General features: G+C 47.3%; 1 protein-coding gene across 1 annotated transcript; it reads left to right on the top strand.

Moving 5' to 3' along the window:
* Positions 1–217: 217 nt before the first annotated feature.
* Positions 218–22921, top strand: LOC149337235 (cytochrome P450 2J4-like). Its single transcript, XM_089554846.1, has 9 exons — positions 218–316; positions 2265–2515; positions 5020–5141; positions 8487–8593; positions 12303–12607; positions 15573–15688; positions 17713–17971; positions 21072–21262; positions 22660–22921. Exons 1-9 carry the CDS (start codon positions 218–220, stop codon positions 22836–22838), a joined length of 1629 nt encoding a protein of 542 aa, XP_089410972.1. The 3' UTR covers positions 22839–22921.
* Positions 22922–23788: the final 867 nt, after the last annotated feature.

Below are 23788 nucleotides of genomic sequence, written 5' to 3'. Positions count from 1 at the left end.
TAATTCGCATTTATCCTAACCAGCTTTATTTGCCGCAATAAAATGCAAGCACTTCGCCCCAGCATTGCATAGAAACTTTTAATTTCATGTACTAAACTTCCTTTTATTTTCCTCCAGGGTCTGGCAACAAAAAGGCTCTAGCAAAGTGGGTGGCGAGGCTTTGACCTCGGCAGCTGTGCCGCCGGATATTTAGGGCTGGGTGAGGGATTTACCGGAAATGTACATGCAAACTGAATCCTCCTTTTCTGCTGTGGTCGTACTCGGTTCTTCCCGAGCAGCTTCACAACGCACCATGCCCAGCTTTGCCGGCGTCCTGGTGAGCACAAAGTCTATTCGTATTTGCATACTCTTTTACACAGTATAATATGGATACGTTTGATCTGTACGCGTATATGGCGCTGTAGAAGAAGAAGAAAAAGGTATAAAAAACGCACAATCACCTGTAGTGAACCAGTCGTCGTCTGTGTTTCGGATTACGATGGCGACGATGAAGACGATGGGGACATTCTCCGAATAGAAACCAATGAGATGAGGTTATTGTAAGGATAGAAGGAGAAAATGATTTTGAGAACTGGATAAAGGCTCATGTCGTCATATCACTTCCATAACTGTCGGTCTTCGCGTCATATCAGGAAGCGAGACATGAGGTGCACATAATTTACAGTACACTGTTCAATTGTTCTGGTTTGACCCATCCTGGTTCTACGGACCTGGTCAAGTGACTCAGAGGCACGGCGGCAGCGGTGGTTGCTACTTCACATGGCAAGGCATGTTAAGGGTTGCAAATACCGGTTCCTCGTCGTCTGTTTCAGAAGCGGAGACGGAATTGCGTGTGTAAGGCGTAAAGAGTGACACCTGCGCGCAAAAAGTAAAGCTAATACATGCAGTTCGTAGACTCACCTTCGAACAAATATCGCAGTCTGAATCTTTCAGAGGAAGCCAAGAAGGGTGTCGCATAAGTGAGAGTGGTGAGTGGGTGACAAGCTAAGTTTTCTGCTCAGGTTCTCAAAGTATGCATGAAAACTATGCCAGGCACCACCTGGGAGTTTAATGGCGAAATTCTGGTTGTTGATAGACGTAATTACTCTACGAACACTAGCAAAAGTTCTGGGATGGAGTTCTGGAAATATACTTGCAATGCTATTTTGCAGTACTCATTTGAATATTAAAATAGCCTTTAGAGCGCAGCATCATCATAACGCTTAATGTTTACAACAGACAGTATTGAAAAACTAGTTAATCTGTAACGTTAACATGGCAGCCTAATTAAACGTGTAATGTTTCTGCAAATCGCACAGCAGTTCGGTCATCATTATCGTCACCAGCCTGACTACACCCGCTAAGGCCTCTCCCATGTCTCTCCAATCAGCCCTGTACTTCGCCAGTTGAGGCACCGTATCCCCGCAAACTTCTTAATCTCATCGGCCCACCTAACTATCTGCCGCCCCTTACCACGCTTGCCTTCTCTTGGAATCCACTCCGTTACCCTTAAGGACCAGCGGTTATCTTGCCTTCGCATTACATGCCCTGCCCAAGCCCATTTCTTCCTCTTGATTTCGACTAGGATGTCATTAGCCCGCGTTTGTTCCCTCACCCACTCTGTCCTCTTCCGGTCTCTTAACGTTACACCTATCATTTTTCTTTCCATAGCTTGCTGCGTTGTCCTTAACTTAAGCTGAACTTTCTTTGTTAGCCTCCACGTTTCTGGCCCATAAGTTAGTACGGATAAGATACAGCTGTTGTATACTTTTCTCTTGAGGTATATTGGCAAACTGCCATTCATGGTCTGAGAAAACCTGCCATATGCGCTCCACCCCATTTTTATTCTTCTACTTATTTCCCTCTCATGATCCGGATCAGCGGTCACTAACTGCCCTAAATGGACATATTCTTTTGGGTTGTTCATAGAAGGTTGCGGCCAAGTACTCCACCAGGGTGGCCAAATCCTGCTCTGGTGAGGAAGTGCGTTATCGGTTCTGCTCACCGAGATCAGGCCGCAACCCAGGCCTGCTTATACAACACCATCGTCACACGGAGTGTCCTCTTCGGTAACGTCATTCTAATGCCCAAGGCTACCTGGAATGTTGGAGCTGTGTAACTAACCAAGCCTAATTATCTGGCGTGTGTATGAAATGAAGCCCGCAAGAAGGCATTTGCTTTCATACAGGTAAACTACGTGCAACGGCACGTCCATGTATAGAACGTCACTGCACCGCGCATAGCGTTTAAATAGATACCGCCTCACTTCGTCAAATAACCTAAAGGCAGCCCTCCTGAGCGCCTACTGGCTTCCCCGCCATGCCGGCTCCGGTGGCTTCACTGCCTACGCGATCGGCCTCGGCGCCACCGTGCTCGGCTCCGTGCTGCTGTGGTGGGCCCTCAGTGGACGGCGCCAAAAACGGGAGCCCCCCGGGCCCAGGGGACTGCCCTTCCTGGGCAGCTTCGACTTCAACAAGAAGGACTTCTTCCACACGAAAGCGACCGAGTGGGTCAGGAAATACGGACCCGTGTTCAGGTCAGTGCATTGCACGCTTCCAGGGGGACAAGGTTTGACCTTCACCTTGCCTGCGCTGTCTACTTTTGAAGTTTGAAGTTTGAAGTTTATTTCCATTTCAGCAAGAAATTAGGGACCCGAGACAAAAAGTGAACGTTAATTCACTTGACGGCGCTCGGGCCCCATTACACGGCAAGACAGCGAGGTGTCGGTAGTAACAGTTGTACAAGTACATTTACAGACATTGCAGCTTTTACTACACATAGTTCAGTTTTTGTGTGTGTGTTAAAGGCAAAGGCACAATGTGAAGGATAAGCATGATCAGCCAATAACAGCAATTGTGAATAGTAAAAAACCAAAAAAATACAAAAAAGACATAGGAGGAACACACTGCAGGAAACCAGAAAAAATTACATTTGTGAGAGAAAGAATGAATGTATTGTTTTCTTATTAACATTTTCAATATTAACATTACTTTGAGAAAAATAGTTTAACAGAGTGGGGAGAGTATGTGCGAGCATTTGCTGGCCAAACGTCGTTCGGACGAAAGGTACCGTCCAGTTCTGAGCAGAGCGCGAAGGATATGTTCGTGTAAGTGTTGTTGAACTGGCGGTCGACAGCATTGCACTCTCAGGGGTAGTTATGTGCTGCTTGTAGCGAACTGCTAAGTTATACGGGTAGAAATAGTGTACTGACATTACTTTAAAATTCTTAAAAATTGAGTGTAGTAGTCTTTCCCTGCTATATGGCGAATAGCCTTTTTTTTGTAGTGTATATATTCGATTTAAATTTGATTGTGTAGTTGTGCCCCATAGAAGGAAACAATAGTTTAGTTGAGACAACAATAACGAGTTATAGATATGTAGCTTAATTTTCGACATTAGTGCCTTTTAAGGCACTAATGCCTTTTAAGGCACGCAGCTGCATTATTTCCAAAATGCCAGCTACGACATTAGAGCCTTAAAAGGCACTAATGTCGACATTAGTGCCTTTTAAGGCTCTAATGTCGTAGCTGGCATTTTGGAAATAATGCAGCTGCGTCCGTGGAGACCTATCGTGTTGTGCTGTTTGTTAGGAATTTTCTTGTTCGTTCCTCTACTGAAGTTTTGCAAATTTTTAATGGAGAATGAAATATTCTTTTTCGCTGTTGATTGAGTGACAAAACATGGGTGACAAAACATTACATGTTTTTGCAAATATTAAAAAAAAGAAATTGGTCAGAACTGAACACTATGTAACACAGATTTAACACTTACGCATAAGCTTGCACGCTCAACAAATCAACTATAAACTACGTCTTCTGTAAGGCCGACGAAAACAACACCTAGCCAAGCTCGGCAGGAAAATTATGACCTTGTCATTTGATTGAAAAGAGTTCGATGAACATTGGGCGCTAACCTGTGCGAAAGGAAACAGATGTATAGGAGAGTGCATGACGGTCCCGCAGTACCCTCTACGTAGTGATGTTACGCAGAGCTTTCTTTTTTCATTCTCAATACTGCATGCCCGTACTCTCAAACACGGACAAGACCAATATGCGTGCTCTCTAGAGCGTAGAACGTCATGACCTTCTCGCAGACGTAGAATTGCCTCGAATCACTTCAGCTGTTGGAGAAATTCTTATTGCCAATGGCCATCTCCTTTCTATGGACATAGCCGTCGACACGCTATGAGTGCGTGTGCAACATCTCTCCCGCGTACGTCAACAGCACCTCGCTTCCTTGCCGACACAGAGACCATGTGAAACATCCCCAAAGGTTGCTGCTGCTCACCAGCCTTCTGTACCATCACAGTTCATAGCAAAAGCAAGACCTTTGACTTCGGTGCCGTGCCTGCACGAGCGGCATGCGCTCCTCATCTTTTCTCATCATACCGAGTAGGCGACTCGTCGAAGTTGTTGCACGATTTTAAATATAAACAGGGGATCACTGGCTGAAATTTCGTCTTGAAAGCCGCGCAAAAAATTGGGTGCACAGTAAATAACTTACGTGAATTTGTGTGCCGATATGCAAGCAACCTGTGTCTTTCGTGTAAGTTTTGAGTTGTACAGTGCTCCAAAGCTACCACAGCTAGAAATGTACGTTCAGCTTCCCTTGGTGAAAAATAAAATAACATCGAGTGTCAAATCTACAGTGTAACCGTGTAAGAAAGCAACGATGCAAGCAATAAAAAACTGGTAGGACGAGACATTGAGTTTAACCACCGGCAGTGCGTCCTTTCTCCTGTCTGTTTTTTTCTTACCTGTCCCCTTGTTTTGGCAGTTAACTATACAGTCTGCTTTAAGTCTCCAACTTGCCCGCCTTATTTGCTGACGGTGATATCTTTACTCATCAGTGCTCCGAAACCCAAGGTCATTATTTGGCTCAGGCACTCCCGACCAAACTTGGCATTGCGCAGAAGAAGAAGAATATGGGAGTTTTTGTTCACGACACACTATGCGGTCTGAGAATGTCCCCCATTAAAATCTACTGTAAAATGACTGTAGTGCTCCATATGCTCCATCAGCCTCAACACTTGCTTTGCAGATTCAAGATGGCAGCTGTCAACGTAGTCGTCGTCAATGACTACGATCTCATCAAGGAAACGTTCTCAAGGCCAGAGATTCTGCACCGCCCGACGCCTTGGATACTGAAGGACACCACAGCAGGTGAGAACAGAGGGCTGCCTCCGGCTGGCCTGAATGTTCGTGCTCACGCATATACCGGGTGTTTCAGCGAACACTTTCAAAAATTCTCATAAGTAGAATTTTCTTCATAAAGCTATGGCTTTTGCAGCATAGTATTACCAATGTTGGCGGACACCAGAAAACCGGTGAATTATATTAAATAGTAAACTGGTTCACTAATTTTTAATAATTAACTTTTTAACTATTACAGTTAGGTGCCTAGTTGCAATTAGATATTTGTAGCCAGCCGTTAGTAATAACCATATCAGTTTTTAGAATTTCGAAAACGCAATTACCCTCACCGCTGTGGCTCGACAAAGTGTGGCTGCATCGGGCGAAAAATACATGCGCTATCGAAAGCATGCAGGCAAAGCATCCCCCCCAGTGCACGTATCTAGTCGAAAAAGCCAAATTTTGTCGAGCCACAGCGCCGAGGATAATTGCGTTTTCGAAATCCTAAAAACTGATATGGCTACTACTAACGACTGGCTACAAATATCTAATTGCAAGTAGGCGCCTAACTGTAATAGTTAAAAAATTAATTATTAAAAATTAGTGAACCAGTTTACTACCTAATACGATTCACCGGTTTTCTGGTGTCCGCCAACATTGGTAATACTATGCTGCAAAAGCCATATCTTTATCAAGAAAATTCTACTTATGAGAATTTTTGAAAGTGTTCGCTGAAACACCCGGTATTTCAAGGACGTAATTACGAAATGTCAGGGCAGTGTAATTTATCGAAGCTTCATGCTGAAGCTCAGTCGCTTCGGTTCAGCTGCAGGAAGCGAATTTCAGGCAAATGTGTAAAACTAAACTGCACCCCAATTCACGGATTTTCTACAAAGACACTGCAAATGAGTGCGAAACAACTTGACTGGGCTACGCGCTGCCTTCTCAGGGGCGTGGTAGGCCACGCGCTTTGCACTTTCGCCTGTAGTGGAAAAAGCTAACCGAAGAGCATTTGGGGTTTGACTAGCGAGACTGACCCAACTCTCATACTCACCACCATCAGGTGAATTGAGTCCACTCCAGGGCGAAGGCCCTTTCTAATGACCGTCAATTGTCTCTGCCTTGCCCCCAGTAGATCTCTCAAGGTCTTCAGTCCTCTTGGCCGCTGTAATCAGCTTTTCTCTCACTTGCTATCCATCGTGACACCCTGACCGGTTTTCAAACCGGCGTACTGAATGTTCCGTCCAAGTCATTTTTTTTTTAATTTTCAGCTCGTATTCCTAACTCGCATGTGCTCTCTAGTCGAGACTGTATATTTTTTATCTATTTGTGTTAGATGTATGATTCAACTCTCTCCAAAATTTGCAGCCCTAATTCTAGCCTGTTGTAAGCTTATAGGTTTATAATCCAGGGAGAATATACTGGCATGGTACACCGGTTACACACTTTTCTGTTCCAAAAATTATGAATAAAGCGCTGCTCATATTTAGGAGCTAGAGAGAAACGTTCATCAGACCATTTTTTATTCGCCTTTTGATAAATGCTCATGAACTAGACATTTATTTCTTTATTTATTTGCCGCAATAGACGTGCTCGTCAAATGCTGCCACTTCCTTAATACCCAACGCGAACTGTTGGTTTCTTTTTGGCAAGCTATTAAATACATTGGCTCTATTTTTAAGCATAGCATACCATTGCGCTTCGCATTCCTAGCGGTTCAATCGTTAGCTATGGTTCCTCTCCGGAGCTGTTAACAGGACAAAATGGTCGGTAAACCTGAGGTTGCGGTTATATTATCCACTTAACGGACAGACGAACCGTTCCCATTTTGACGATGCAGGGTAGCCAACTAGAACACCCTTATGGTTAACATCCCTGCCGTCCCTCCTCCTCCATATCTCTCTCTCTCTCTCAGTGGATAACGCGGAGGTCGTGTGTCTCTTGCTGACAGCCCCTTTTCAAGGTTATTTTAACTCTCTTCTGAGACAGTGCTACGGTCGAGATGTAGTCTATGTAGAAATTTCCTAATATCGTTATGTAGACTTAATCTACGTCTTCGTTGTGCAGTGTCTGTATCATCAGTTTTTGCTGCTTTAAATGTATTTACTTGATATATACAGCCCATATATAGAAAGCGTGTCATTCTTCGATTTTCTATATGTCTCAAAAGCAGTGAAAGTATAGCGGTCAGGAAGAATATCACAGAGGGGTACATAATCTCTGCGCTTTTATTCTCTGGCAGCCTGGTCCCCTGGAAGCTACCACGTGCGCATAGCTTTGAACATTAAAAAACAGAGCGCTGGCATCATTCCTGACCGAGTGGCTGCAAAACAAGATCCAATAGGACGGAAGGCTTAGTAGCATCGTCTAGGCGCTGTCCCAAATTTCTGGCAATGATAGTAAAGTCATTCTGTAAGGCCAAATAACCACCATTTGCAGAAGGATACAACTTCAGTCAACTCCCCGCAAAGAGCAAGAGAAAATGGGGACGAGATGCACTACTGTACAGCATAATTAATACATGCAACATGTATGCTCACATTCTTACGGGTAACGTCAGTTTAAGTTTAGCAGCCAGCCCTGAACGGTGCCCCATATGTTTTTTTGGTTTTGGTTTTGTGGGGTTTAACGCCCCAAAGCGACTAAGGCTATGAGAGACGCCGCAGTGAAGGGCTCCGGAAATTTAGACCACCTGGGGTTCTTTAACGTGCACTGACATCGCACAGCACACGGGCCTCTAGAATTTCTCCTCCAAAGAAATTCTAGTCGCCGCGGCCGGGATCGAACCCGCGTCTTTTGGGCCAGCAGCCGAGCACCATAGCCACTGAGCCACCGCGGCGGCGGTGCCCCATATGTGTTAATGGTGTATGTGGAATAATAACGTTTTTCTGATAAAATTTCTGGGCTGTGAATGCAATTTATGGCAGGCACCATCTGAGATATGCAACGTGAAAAATATCATTACTGTACGAACAGGGGGAAATATTTCAAGACACTGTGCTTGAAATGTATTGCCAATCTTGAAGTATAGTTATGATTTGAACTTTATAATAACATTTAGAATGTGTAACCTTGATTTATATGTATGATTTGAACAATGAAATAACATTTACAAAACAAGATTAGCATAATAGTTAATTTCAAAACAATATTGATATATTCGGTACAACGCATAATGTTGTTACTTTTAACATTAGCATAAAGTTCTGATGGCACATGAAATGTTACTGCAATTACCGAAACAATTTTACAACATTATTATATAATGCGCTCGTGCTACCTTAGTCCAGCCTTCAGTTACCAGTGTTTCAGCCGCAAAAAATCGCCAGGAAAGGGTCACAGCGTGCTGAGGAACTTGCCCATCGTATTCCCCAGGCCTGTCTGTTCTTGGCGGTCGAGAGTGGAAGGAAAACCGACGCTTCGTCACGGAAGCGTTCGTGGACCTCGGCTACGGCAAACAGACCATGTGGGACCGTGTTCAGGCATGTACCAACACTTTATATCCGTGTACGCATGAACCCAAACTGCGATTTGGACGGATTCAGTAGCATGCCAAATTATCTTTTTGATGACAACGTCACGAAACTTTCAGATAGAAGTACCCACACCGCACACGAACTACTGGATGTTTTTTTCAGCATTTCCTTCGTGGAAATTAGTGAACTTATCTCAATGTCTTATCTAAGGAATGAGGCCGAATGGGCGACTGCTGCTATCCCTCGCCCTGTGAGCAGAGAGAATTTTACTCGAGCAAAACATACTGGCACACACTTCTCTTGCTCCTGAAAAAGTTTTATAATTGTGTCGTGGAAATAGGATCCCCATCCGGAACGCGCTCTCCTAGCTGCCCACAAAAACAGCCCTTACTTTTTAGCGCACCTCCTGTTGAAGCGTCTGCTTAAGATGCACTGAGCTACAGAGAAAGCAGCCAGTCCACATAGAAGAGCAAATTTTGTGGTTCCTTCTGCGCTGAAGGTGAAAATGTTAAATTGGTATTATCCGTCCAGCAGAGAACTACGTACAGAACAAAAGAAAAATCATGCTTTCAGTCATTCGCAGGGAGCAATCATGGTTGAATGCGTATAATGTATTCCCTTTAACACTGGAGCTATACCTATACATTTTGTCAGTGGATCTAAACAGCGTTCATTGAAATAATAAAGTTGACTAGAGCGAGAGAGGAAAGAAGGCCTTCATCACACCGGCCGCACGGTTTAAGTGAAATTGAGGTCGAGGGATTCGAGCTTAACGCTGCGCCAGCAATGTACTGGAGCGAGTTATGAACACGGTGTTGATTGCCTTTACTGCCAATCGTGTCTCGTTTGTTGAATGACGCCATGTACAGCTCTCTGGCCATGTTTTGTAAAGATGGCAATAACGATGGTAAAAACAATAAAGTGGATTGCAATGCTATCGCCGAACACTACATTTACTTATCAACAGGCCCCGAGATCAACTGGGGCAAGGCACGCGCTCTAGCAATTAGAAAAATAAAGTTATTTCCTCGCCTTCATCTGCAATCATCAATCGTACGAACGACTGACTAGCCACACCCTGAATCGCAACGCTTGAAATCTAACCGATGTATAGGCTCGCTCCCTGCGCCGTCTTTTTAATCGTAATTAAACTCCTATCTTTGTCTGTATATTTAATTAACAAAGAAGCTACCATAAGAAAGCCGAAACGTTGTTTTCGTTTTCGTTTTTCCTTATTTTACGATCAGCGTCTACATTTTTCACTTTTAAATACGATTGTCCCCGACCGGACGAGTCTTCGTTAAACTCTCTACTTCGTAGGCAGTTCTCGTTATCAGCGTCATGTAGCAGAAGCGCCCCTTCCCCTACGAGCAACTGTCGTTTCACGGACACGTCATTAGCAAGTGTGGAGCGCCACCTGACCCACAGAAGACAACCTCCATAGTGCAGCCCCTGGCGGCGGCCGGCAAGAAAACTAATCGCGTGAAAGCCGCCAATCAGTTACCCTTCAAGGAAGTTCAATGTCACTTGAAAGCACGGCTAGACCTGGCCCCGTTCGACGATTGCGCCGAGTCTGAGAGTCACCGGGATGCAAACAGCCTTGGCCTCGATAGCGTACTCATTCAAAAAAGGACACCACGTCAAAATACATTGAGAACATTAGAGACACGTCATTACCTACACGAGCCGCTCGTCAGAAGAGAAGACGCAACAGAATAAGAGTGCCGCGCGATGATCAGGGCTACATCGACATTCCGCTGTTTCCTTTAAGGAGTACAGAGTCGATCGCACTTGTCCAGAGCGCTGGAAAGGTGCCGCTCAGGTGCAATGAAGAGTAATTACGAAGCAGGTATTCACTTTCATTGATAATGCTTGCGCTGGAGAGCAGCTGAATAGAGACGTAACCGCACAGGCACCGGCGCCTTACCGCTAGCGAAGCAGCTGTGAAGAGATTTTAGTTAATTTGCTCCGCAGCACACCGTCCGAGCCCTCTAGACAAGTGTGATCGACTCTCCTTTTCAAGCCTGTCAACGACCACCACGCACTGTGCTGGATTATCAACTAGAAAAACTCATCGGGCCTCCACGCTCGCTGAAGGATACAACTCAGAGTTTGATGTCACTGTTTCCTACGAGCTACAACACAGAGAGCCTAGCGCACTGCCGAAATGTTCGTCGCTGTATTTTCACTTAGTGCATATTGCCGCCCTACCCCTATCTTTGTTGCTACAGGCCCGAGTACTGTGCGATGTCAGTGCACGTTAAAGAACCCCCCGGGTGGTCGAAATTTCCGGAGCCCTTCACTACAGCGTCGCTCATAGCCGGAGTCGCTCTGGGACGTTAAACACCCTAAACTATAAGCCAGCACAGAGATTTATCATAGCGCGATCGCTACCACGAACCGGCACCTCGAGGAGCAAGCTGCGCATGCGCGGATGGCCCCTAGTGGCAGATACATGCAACGGCGCGAGCGCAGCTTGGTCTCCGCGAAAGCGGATCGCGATAGTGGATCACGCTGTGCTAGTTGTCATTAATGCCCGTGGCAACGTTAAAACCCTAGCACAATAGAGAAGCTGCGACCCCCCTCGAAGCAAAGCTCCTAACGTCATTGATGAATAAAACCTAGACGTCGCTGCCTGCCTTCAGCGTGTGCAAGAATTACTGTAGCCAGTGCAGTTATACGGGACTCAGCACACCAGCAGCGTATCGATATCCGGCACCACGTTCTGCTACGGTGGGACAAGCAGTTCCAGCCCCGTTATTGTGTGTTGGCGAGGGCACCACCCTTGTCGCGGACTTGGTGAAAAAAGAGGAAAACGCTGATGCAGCCTATGCGTATCAAGCGTTAGCAATATAGAACGAATATTGCGTCTTCAGCCATCTGGTTATATCCGGATATTTGCTTTTTGATGCCAGCATATACAGCGCAAGAAGACAAATAGTTTGACATCCCTTCGAATGTCCTGCGTCGACCAAAGATCGTCGGTACGAATCCGTATGATATGCTAAGCTTTGATTCTACTAGTAATCGCATGCTCCGTAACGCGCTGAATCGTTTGATACGGCTCCGAACATTCTAAACCAATTAGGTGGTCCACAATCTGTGTACCAGCGGTACCACCTACTGGTACCACTTGAATTACCTTGTGTTTCACACTAACGTGACTTTGAGTAATGCAAGTATTGGAGCTACCGTTCTGGAGTGCGTACGTTGGAGTGCGTAGTGTTGTGCGCCAGTGTTGTGCGCGATGTTTGTGCGCGGAATTGGTGGCGGTCTTCCTCCCGCGTGCTTCCCCCGCGCGTTTGGACCCTCCTGATTTTTTTAATTGGGACACTTAGTGTTTCGGACACTTGCGTTGCTTGTGAGTGTATGTATGTGTGTTTCATCGGGCGACATCGGTCGCCGTAGTGTTTCTTCTCTTTTGTAGAGGGACGGCTGTCCCTTGTGTGCTCCAAGGTCCAAATAAACTTCTCTTCACGTAAGTTCTTTTTTTTCGCGCTTAACCTGTTCTCCCGCCCTCTAATACAGTGCTTACGGGTGCACCGGGCATTGGGTACATTAATCTCTAAGAAATAAGGTTAGCAGGTGAAAAGCAAGACGACGCACTAGCAGATATGCGCATGCAGCCGGAGTGTGAAAGATGTTTGCAGCATGAGAGTTCGAGTCCACAGTGGCACACCATTGCGTGACGTCCAAGGGGGATGCATGTTGGCAGGCGGAGGCCCAGCACCTGATCGACACCATCGCCAAGAGCCGGGGCGTCGCCCTCTCGCCACGCGACTACCTGGTCCGGTCAGCGTGCAACAACGCGGCCATGTTCCTGCTCGGCCGCCGCCTGGACCTGGAGGACCCCGGCCGGAAGGACATGGACGACCACCTGGAGGGGTTCCTGCTGGGCAGCGCCGCGTCGCCCCTCGACGCCCGCCCTGCCTGGCTCAAGGCCCTCGAGCGCAGGCTCTGCCCCCGATCACCTCGGGTGCTCATCGAGGATCTCGCCAAGGACCTGGAGGGCATGTCCAAGTGCGTGCACGCAGCATATTGCGTGGCCCTGAACCACTTAATCACGTACCGGGTGTTTCAGCGAACACTTTCAACCTTCCTAAAAACAGAAAGGTCGGAATAGAAAGAAAATCTTTGCAGCAACTTACTCACAGCCGCGGAGAACGTGAGTATTTAAAAATTACCATAATGACCTAAGTAATCAATTAACATTCGCTAACTTCCATTTAAATTGCTACAGTCTGGTGATCAGTACCGACGTTGAGTTCGTAGCCCCTGCCACGCGACGCCATATAAACTTTTGAAACCTTAGAAAAGGTCAATATCTGAAGCCTTGTAGTGCGAGGGAATCCCGTGGTGTTCTCCGCACAAAACCGAAACTGAGCGCATAATGTGCGCAGGAAGTTCATTGCAATGCAACTTCCTTCCCACCACGTTAGCTCAGTGGTTGTGGCGGTCGGCTGCTGACCGCAAAGACGCGGATTTGATCCCGGCCGCGGCGGTCGAATTTCGATGGAGGCGAAATTCTAGAGGCCCGTGTACTGTGCGATATCAGTGCACGTTAAAGAACCCCAGGTGGTCGAAATTTCCGGAGCCCTTCACTACGGCGTCCCTCATGGCCTGAGTCGCTTTGGGACGTTAAACCCATGAACCAAACCAAACCAAACGCAACTTCCAGTGGTGACATGTTCCAGTGCCCACGGCTACCAATTCGAAGCGCCTGCACCATTGTACCTGCTTGCCGCCGCGGTGGCTCAGTGGTTATGGTGCTCAGCTGCTGACCCGAAAGACGCGGGTTCGAACCCTGCCGCGACGGTCAAATTTTGATGGAGGCGAAATTCTAGAGGCTCGTGTACTGTGCGATGTCAGCGCACGTAAAAGAACCCCAGGTGGTCGAAATTTTCGGAGCCCTTCACTACGGCGTCTCAGCCTGAGTCGCTTTGGGATGCTAAACCTCATAAACGAAACCAAACCATTGTACCTGCTCGTTCGCTCTGTTTTATTTCTTCGCTTTGTGGTGCAAGTTGAAGAAGATAGTCATATCCTAAAATAGAGCAGTACGGTAGAATTTAGCGCTTGAGTAATTGCGATGCGTCGTCAGAGGTCGTTGAATTTGATATTTGAGCACGCGTCATGCGGCGAGTTTCGGTTTTGTGTGCAGAAAAGCGCCGTACATCCTCGCGCTTCAGGGCATGAGAGAATTACTTCTTCGTTTCAAAAACTGATATGGCATCATCTTGTCCGTGGGTACGAGCCTCCCTTTCTCCCTAACCCTCCGACACTGTTAATCCTATCTTATTCAGCAAGCCTTCGTCGTTTAGATAGCTAATTAGCTTTGCTTTTCATATGCATGAGGTCCGCCGCAAATGGTAGTATGTTCCTAACGATATTTTCCTTCAACCTTTTTTATGAACTTTTGAAAGTGCTCGCTGAAGTACTCAGTATGTTGTTTCCATGACGCGGCGCACACGCGCTACAGACGCCGTAAATAAACTGTGCTTATAGGTTTCAGTCTGAATTTATTAAACACTGCTTGCTTATAAGTATATACAGGAGATTGGTAGTAGAAGAGGAGGTCCCAAAGCTGAGCTGTCTGCGTGACTTCCTATTAGCCCCCTAATGTGCATATTTTTTTATACCAATGCCAAAATGTCCTATAGTACTCATGCTGTCATCTGTCGGAAAATCAAAACAAACTTTTGGACGAGCCCTAATCTCCTCAAAACGTGCTCGAAGTGCCATAAAACGCACGACAAGCTGAACTCGTAACGAGCCAAGGATGGCAGTCGCCTTATGACGAGCCTAGCTCGTTCGCGTACGCTAGGTTGTTAAAAGCCGCACATTGTAGTGTCATTAGGACAAATGATAACTATAGAAAGTACCGACCAAAACAGAAACTACGAAAGTTGCCGAAAAATTAAGAAAAATGCTTTACTTACCGTAAAACTTTAGTGAGGCGTCACTGACGCGTGCTTTCTCATTTCTAATTTATAAGATATGCCTGAAATATTTCTCGGGCTGAAGTATTTGCCATTTTCTTCCTTGAAAGCCATAATCTCGAGAAAGCATTGGTCACACCCGCAGTACAGTTACCTGTGCAATGCGCGCCTTTTTGTTATCAATAGACAATGCATGCACCCGCGCAAACCGTCAACGCTGATGTTTTTCCCACGTCGAACTTTCCACATGATACTTTCCACAGCGCATTTGTGTCATGGCGCAAAAACAATGGCACAATAGAGTATGTAGCTAATAAATTTATTGAAAGCAAGAAAGGGGTGTGGCTTGGTGCTATAGGCGGACCGAGGAAGAACACGCCACTCTTCAGCGCTCAGCATCTTCGTCCTGCTTCAGCATGGCCAGCGGCGGCTCACTCGGAGCCAGTCCTCAAAGCATATGCGTGGACCAGGCGCACTCCTCGATCTGCGAGTACCACACATTGAAAGAAGTGAGACAGCCTTGACATGTCATCTGGCACAAATAGATTGGAAGCAGAGAATCCAAATGCGATCACTAAAAAAGCAGTAATAATTGTCGAATAAAAAATACAAAGTTTCTTCACTTCTGAAAAGAGGTCATTGCACGTTCGAAGCGTACTGAACCGCTTAAGTATTTATATACCCTGAACTAGGCTCTTTCAGCTGAAGCCGTCTAAATCGCTCCATTTGCGTCTCGTTAATTTGTCTCAGTAGGTTTGTGTTTGATATGTTTCTTTTCGCCAATAAAAATTCATCCAACACATACATAGCTCGTCGTATTAGAATGGAAAGTTGGGCGAGTTGGTATACGTTCATTTTGGGTGGAAAAAAACAGCGCGAAAGGGACGGAAGACGTGTGTTTTCCTTCATCTTTGTCTTCCGTCCCTTTCGCGCTGTTTTTTTTCCACCCAAAATGCTCGTCGTATCCACCTGGGGCCAGGGGCCAGCTACGGCAGTTGACCGGCCGAACAGTGTTTTCAACTAGCGGTTCCGGTTTTCGCTTTCAGGAGAGAAGTCGATCGCGCCCTGCAGGGGGAGCAGACTCGGCGCAGTCGTGGCGTCATCGACATCTACCAGGGGAAGCTGGAGGAACTCGGAGACCAGGCGGACGATGTATTCTCAGGTGGGAGTCCGCGATTCGCGCACCTCTCAAGCAGCTTCCACGGCTAAATGGCAAGAAGCTCGCGCGTGCTCACTCGAAACCTAGAACAGTCGCATAACACATGCGCACACACCTCAGTGCTGTTCTAGTGATTCGAGCATCCACCTAACATGCGGGAGGTGCGGGGATCGATCCCCAGTGCCACCAGGTACCCACTGGTGATACAATGAATACAATTCCCCTGGCCTGGTCCTCGGCTCTGCGAGGTGAATACTATTTGGGAAATGGGTCTTTGACCCACCTTGTGTATAACGAAAAATATCTTGTGCCACGCACTTTTTGGGCAAGTGTTGCCTTTGTGCCATAAATATTCGTTATCATCAAATCATGCGTACGACACCGCCTAAAATACGTAGTTTCTGCGATATCCACGAATGTGTGGCAGTTTGTCAAGAGAGAGAGAGGAATAACAATTAAAAGCACCCGTCAAAAGAATTACGGGGATCCCAGACGCAGTTCGGTTTCAGGCACGTCCTCCCCATCAGCCGTCGACCGGGATCTCCTGGATCTCAGCTGCGGCAAGGGCGAGACGGGTGACTTCACGGTGTGCCTTTTCTCCCAGGACTCATTTCAAGCAATGCCTCTCAGGACTCATTTGCTCTGGAAGATTCTCCAAAGCTAGGACACATTCACATCATATGGATCATGTCCGCTATGCCCTCGCAACGTTTGCACCTGGGGCTGGAAATCTCCGGGTGCCACTCGCTATAAAGCTGAGGGTTTGGGAATACTTCGGTTTCTAGCTTATGCCACACAACCGCTTCGCTTGTGGCCAAAACTGTTTCCACGAAAAGTTTGCTTCTATGCAGATCAGCGTCACGCTTATTTGGGCTTCACTCTAAATACGCTAGCTGCTTTCGCAACCACCACACTTAACAACGAAGGTTCTGAATAAGGCTAATGCAGTTTTTAGACAGAAGTACCCAGACGAGGACAAGGCCCAGTCAGAAGGTTCAGCACCTCCTTTTGTCTTGCCTCGTGGGCGATACCTGTATGTTGCCCGAAGGAGAAAATAAACAAAAAAAGTAGGGCCTTTATTAGTTCTTTATTTTGTTTAAGGAAACGTTAACAAACTTTAACGACGTTTCCCGTGATTAGGGGAAATACTATGCAGGGAATTAAAATAGCAGACTCATACCGACAGTTTTCGCACACTTTAGCTACAGTTTTGATTGTCTGGACAACTACATTCTTACTAAAGAACACTGTTCATAGGCGTCCAGAAGACAGGCAAGATATGCACATATCTCGTCTCTCTTCCTTCTTTGCTCTTTTCTTGCGCTTCAGTTTTTGAAGAATTCACACCAGTGGTCACTCACGGCCAGGATGCGCTATCCAGTCACTTCCTTATCCGGGACAAAGTTCGTAGCATTTTCACCATGAATTGTGGTCAAACACGTAATGAATGGCGATCAGCAAGGACATTTGTATAGCGTTCTCATTAACGATAACGCCAACCTAATACGGATGGTGCTCCTCGGTGTCAAGCAAGGCCACTGGTAATCCCACTTGGCCATTCTCTCTTTTGCTACAAGGAGGTGGTCCTTTACACAATGATTCCGCACATAGGTCCCGAGCATAATGTCATTCTGTTGACAGGAACCTGCTGCTCACCAGTGCTCAGCTTGCTGACACCACCGGTTAACAGCAGGCTCAACACACATTCTAAACACAAATACGTCTATGCGGGAGAAAAAACGGAGTAGACAGTCCTGTGGTGTACTCCTTTTTATAAAAAAAAGAGTGCACTATAGAACACACTCTCCCTTTTTACACCTTTCTGTTTAAGAGTGTACTCTCCAGGTAGCCGCACGAAGCTCCAGCGAAGTGATCCTTTTGTACTGCGTTGTGCAAGCGAAGTTCTACGCCATTTCATTTCACACTGTTCAGCTTCCCGAACAGCGTCGTGGCATGTGAGAAGCTTCTGCATTTTGGAATACGCGGCTCATTCTGCGCACTCTCCCCGTCCTATACCACCCCCGCAGAGGCCCGCCTGGTGGGCAACACGAGCGACTACCTGCTGGGCGCCACGGCCGTGGTGGCGCTGTTCCTCCACAGCCACGTGCTCAACTTTGCCGCCCGCGTGGACAGCCTGCAGGCGGAGGTGCAGGCCGAGATCGACTGCGTGGTGGGCAGGGAACGGCTGCCGGCCTGGACCGACCACGTGCACATGCCGCTCACCATGGCCACCATCTGGGAGATGTACCGCTGGAAGGCGTGCACGCCGTTCGGCATCCCAAGGGGGTGCGTATAGCCGCAGGCGCCCGTGGAACCGGGCTGAATTGCGGTATATCCCGAAGCATTGCGGTATACCTAGTTTCAATACGCGACCAGCTCAGCCAGGGTGTCTGTGCGATGCAGTGCCCACTAAAGCTGGCGCTTGGAGGGTTGCCAGGACACCCTTCGTATACGAAACTTTTATCGTAAAAAGCTTATGATTTCAGTGGGTGCACGATAAAATCCTGCTGAGGACGATGTCATCACACGTCAACCGCACTTTCTTCGGTTTCCTGAGCATGACTCAAGTTCTGCACGATACCGGTATTGGATGGAACATTAGGCGTTTTTCTTCATTTTCTCATGGTATTCGATGGCAGATGACGTCAGTTTCAGTTGAAATCAAGGTGCGTGTGATTCGGTGGAACTACAAATGCTGAGTTAACTTCGTGACCTTAAGAACGAGAACCGAGTTTTGGGAACAGCCAGGACAATGCATACGACTGCCGTAAAGAACTCCAAAAATACCAAGTGCTTCAATGAATAAAGAGCCGAGAGCTGAAAATTTTGCGTTACGCGCGAAGCAGCCAATTGTGGACAGTAAGTTGCTTGAATTAGACGACGAATAAACAACCCTGACCAACAGGCAGCATGGACTGACGTATCGGCTTCCACACTGTTGCGTGTTTGACACGGAATGCAAAAGTAAAAATGGCGCCGCTTGAGAGGGTCCACATGTCTTGCTTATACAGCTGGCAGATTTCTTCCGCGGCAGGTGAGCGCATGCGCTGTTGTCGGTATAATCAAAGGTTCTACAAAAAGCCGTTATATCATGTTATTTCCGAACGCAAGCACACCAGCTGGCGGCCAGCCGATATTAGGGCCCGCAGATATCGTATGTTCGGAAGCATTTCACGTCGTAGGAATAACTTCGGCGACTTACCCTAACCGAACAGTAGTCACGAATAGACAATCTTGAAATCCTTGCAGGCGTGAGAAATGACAGCAATTTGCTTCCATCCTGGAAACAGAAAGCAAGGACTACAAGGACTACAAGCGTTGGAGGAGAAAGTAGAAGAGATTAAACGCACCAAAGTCGGATTTTGTGCAAGTTACCTTAGGAACAGAAAATTCAAGGCCCAGTTTATTTATACCGCAAAAATGGTGTTAGATGTTTTTTAACAATCTTGTCACTGTTGCCAAGTTTCTGGGAGAGATACAACTCTCTGAGGATCGCGAAAGAGGAGACGCGAGAAAAGGCTGACTAGTGACAGATTTTTGTCTGAAAGACGCGTTGTGTGCACGCGGCAGTGAAATTTTCTACACTCTGAACTCGAAGTGGCCTATATGGGGGTAAAACGGGAGTAAGGTGTCCTCCAGAGCACTCTCTTTTAGGGGCAAGGTATTCTACCAGAGCCTCGGGGGAGGTTTCCATCACTAAATATACGGAATACTTAAAGTTGTCAACGGAAGCAAAATCCCTCTTAAAAACTTGAGAAGTTCTAGCTAATCCGAAGTTTTTAACCGAGATTTCAATGTCTTCTATTAGTTAAACTCAAGACTTAAGGCCTCGTGTAAAAGCCTCCTCCCAAGTTGCTATGCTTTCTGGTGGGAATACGCCTCCGTTACCAAGAGTAAGCATTCTTTATAATTAGTGATCGATATCTGCCCCGGGACTTCGGCAGCATACCATTCTCGTAAAAGTGAGCGCGTTAAAGGTCAGCTTATTTATTTTTTACTCCCGTATATTCTAATTCGTGTTTAGAGTGCAGGGTGTATACGCTGGCTAGTCAGCTGCTGTCATCGCGTCAGAAACCTAAAGCGATGCAGTGATTCAAAAGGTGGCGAACGAGCGAATGAGTGGAATGAAACAGGAAGGAAGAAAAGAGTAGGGGTGTGACAGTAGTGCTTTTTCGAAACCGAATAAAAAAGCATCGATTATTTGGGTGGTTATTTGCTACCTCTGAACATATTCGTAGCAAACAAATATTCATGCGAAACAGGGAACCGCTAAACCACCGACGCTGTAGGTAATGGGATTACGGCTGTAGCTGTCGAAAGACGTGACACTGATGTCAACTATGGGACGAGCAACAGGAAGTCTTTTTACTAACTCTGTGGCCTCCATACAATACGCATAGCAAAACCACCTTTTGCTACAGATGACCACAGCGTATAAACTAACGCCGTACCCCATCTGGTGAAAGGGGCAAGGGTTTGAGCAATGGCCACAGAGACCGGGTATAACCGGTAGGGTTTCCTAAACCTGGCGGAACCCTCCCGCGTCGCTCAATCTTCAAGGCCATGTACCTATACGATCATTACGAGCACGAATAGAGCGCGTCGTGGTGCTGAGCCCTCCTTTCTGCACATGATGTGCGCCGCCGGAATGGGCGCTCTTCTAATGCGAAAGTATATGGCTCATCGACAACGAAAGCCGGAGTCGACGTTGATCAGCAGTAGTGGTCTCAAAAATCCCACACCACGTAACCGTGGTATCAAACAAAAAGTTAGGCTTGTATTCGACTTGGCCGAACCGAGTTAACCGTAGCGAAGGCTGCGGTACGAAGCTCTCGGTTATATACAACTCTCGACGCTGACGTCACACCCACACTCCATCACGCCACAATCACGTGGTACCGCTCGAAGGTCACATGACTTCTTCCATATCTCCACACCAACTGTAAGGTCAAAGATCAAAGCCAAGGTCGAAGGTCAAAGGACAAGGGTGATCCACTGAGTAGACCACACATGACAAGGCATAAGCACATAGCAACACCAGCCGTAGGCTCAAACCGGAACCAGACATAAGCGCATAGCAACACCGGCCATAGCTCAACCAAGGTCATTCAAGGTCAGCGGCTGGGCACACAAAGTGTGAGTTAGGTATCTTGATGTAGGTTTCGCTACAGAAGTTTTCCCGAAGGTGCGGGGTGTTCAACCCAGGACTTTGTCTACGAGGCGGGCAAGCAACCCACAGGCCACAAAACCGCATTGCTTCTTGGCGAACAAGGGCGAACAGCGCGTCACTGTGGCGGTTGGGGAGTTCTCGAGCGCAGTAGCACGAGAGCGCCACTTTGCGCTGCCTCCCTGCCACCTTCTCGCCGTGACGTCATCTCACGCGCAGGGTCGCTGAGGACACGACCGTGGGCGGCTACCACGTCCCGAAGGGCACCGTGCTCCTGGCCAACTTCTGGGCTGTCCACCAGAGCCCGCGGCTGTGGAAGGACCCCGAGGTCTTCGACCCGTCGCGCTTCCTCAGGCCGGACGGCAGCGCCCCCACGACCAGGCCGGAGCACATCATCACCTTCTCCTTGGGTGAGCACCACCAAAAGAGGACAAATATATGGTCATAATAGCCGTGAGGCAATTTTCTCGGTTGTTGGGCGGCTGCAGATTAGTCAAGTTGTTCGCATACGTGGCAAAAGGGGGCGAAATTCTACTTTAGCAAAGAGTTTTTTAACGCGAAACAACCAACAACTGAAAAAAATTACAACAGAATATTTTTTCTGTCCCTTAGAGTGCTAGCTCTTGGGAAGGACAATGTCACCGCTCTGGAGGTCATCACCGTCATCAGCGCAAAGGACTCTCCCATACCTTTTCATTTAACTGTCCTGTGCGAGCTGCCGCCACCTATTACCGCACACTTCTCTCATCTGCCCACCTAACTTTCTGCTACCCTTGCTACGCTTGCCTTCTCTTGGAATCCAGTCCGTTACCCTTGGCGACCATCGGTTACCTTGCCTTCGCATTACATGTCCTGCCCATGCCAGTTCCGTGTTCTTAATTTCGACTAGCATATCATTAACCTGCTTTTGTTTCCTTCCTTATAAAAATGGTCTATAGACAGTCTATAGACTTCTTGTAGACTATATTGCCTTCCTATAGATATTTCTTTGTTGCCTATTCATAGTCTATAGAGAAAAGTCTACTAAGAGTGTATAGTCATAAATCCAAAGATTGTATTAAACTCCCTATAGGATTTGTATTGCCTATAGGCTGTTCTCTACGATTTGTCTATAGAGAGTCTATAAATTATAAATGTCTATAGACTGTTATAGACTGTCTAAAAAATTTATGTGAGGGCTGACCTCCTCTGCTCTCTTTCTGTCTTTTAACGCTGCACCAATAATTTTTTTTTTTTTCAGTAGCGCGCTGCGTTGTCCTCAATTTCAGTTCAATCCTTTTTTGTTAGCCGCCACGTTTTTGTCGCATAGGTAGGTACAGGTAAGCTACAGCTGTTATATACGTTTCTCTTGAGGTATATTGAAGATCACCCCCATCGTATACGACCTACAAACCTGCACATAAATCCTCCGTTTGATAACTTCACCTACACGGACGACTTTGCTTCACTCGGACCCTGCGTATGATCAACGGCCTCAGCGTAGGAGGTGTTCTCGCCGCGGTTACTCACTGGTGTTAAAAAGCTCGACTGCTGAGCCTGAAGACATGGGTTCAATCTCGGCCGAAGCGGCAGCTCGATGGAGGCGAAATGCGAATGGCGTCCGAGTGCTGTGTAATGCCAGTGCACGTTAAATATACGCAGGTGGTCGAAATTATTGTGGAGCCCTCAACTACAGTACAGTACCTCCTTCTCCCTTTCTCCTTTCAATTTATCATTCACCCTTTACTTCACTGCGAGGTTGAGGTGTTCACCGAGGGCTGACTTTCCCACAGAGCACCGTAACTATGTACATACTGTCTCTTTACAGGTAAGCGAATATGCCCCGGAGAGAGTCTGGCCACGGCTGAGGTCTTCCTGTACCTTACCATGCTCCTTCAGAAGTTTCGAATCTTGCCGGAGGAGGGCAGCACCGTGACAATCGGCTCGTACCAGCCTATGTCGGAACTGGCGAAGACGAAGTTACGCTTTGTGCCTCGCTGCGAGTAACGCAGGGAATCAGCGAGGTATGCCGCTTCTACACGTTCTCATCGTAACATCGACTGAAATGTTTCCACGCGAGCCTACGCTGTTCACTGCGATGACTGCCTCAACATTATGACGTCACAGGCTATATCTGTGGTTGATGTAAATAAAACGCATGAGCCCTTTTCGCCCAAAGCCTCCTGTTAAATGAGAAAATCAATAGATAAAATGATGAATGTAATTTAGCAGTTAAGCTGCAGGTAGCTCTCATTATAAGAACAATATTGGTTTGGCCTTGTTTATCAAATACAAACCAATTGGATGGAATTGGTAAGAATCCGCCTCTTTCACAAGACGTGCCGCTCTCTGGGAAGGGGGTGAAAATTCTTCTGCTGCCCAGAAAACTGGATGAAAACAAATGCACGTGCGTGGGAGACGCCGGCGCGATCCGGTTCCACGAGGTGCCAACTGCGCCTGCGAAGTGGCAAGTGTTGATGATGATGATGATGATGATGTAGCCTTCCCTTTGTAACGGGCGGGCGCCTACCAAAGGTGCCCTGGCTGGATAGATACACACATAAAAACACCACTATCAAACGCGAAGCGGCAAACACACACGCGAATACCGACGAAACAGTACTGGTCTAATGTCGCACCAGCGTCCACCACTCTGTCAATCGGCGCTTCGTCGCCTCAAAAGCCGCATGGTTTGCCGCCTCCGCTATGCAGCCCTCGTTCGAAGAACGGAAACCCAGCGCCTGCGGAAACGTAGCGCCCTCGTGCGGTGGCGTTGGCAGCTTCTCGCAGAGTAGGACGATGTGCTCCGTTGTTTCGTCGTGCTCTCCGCAGGCTCTGCACTGGGTGCATTCGACTGTAGTGTCGAAGCGCTTGCGGTACACAAGCGTTGGCATGGCACCCGCGCGTGCCTCAAACAACAGGCGGCTGCCTACACTGTTGTCGTAGAAGCTCTCAAC

The sequence above is a fragment of the Amblyomma mixtum genome, chromosome 7, assembly GCF_055824585.1.
Source record: "Amblyomma mixtum isolate Tamu chromosome 7, ASM5582458v1, whole genome shotgun sequence".
In the NCBI taxonomy this organism is placed as follows: Eukaryota; Metazoa; Arthropoda; class Arachnida; order Ixodida; family Ixodidae; genus Amblyomma; species Amblyomma mixtum.
This window is presented reverse-complemented; position numbering and strand designations above follow the sequence as displayed.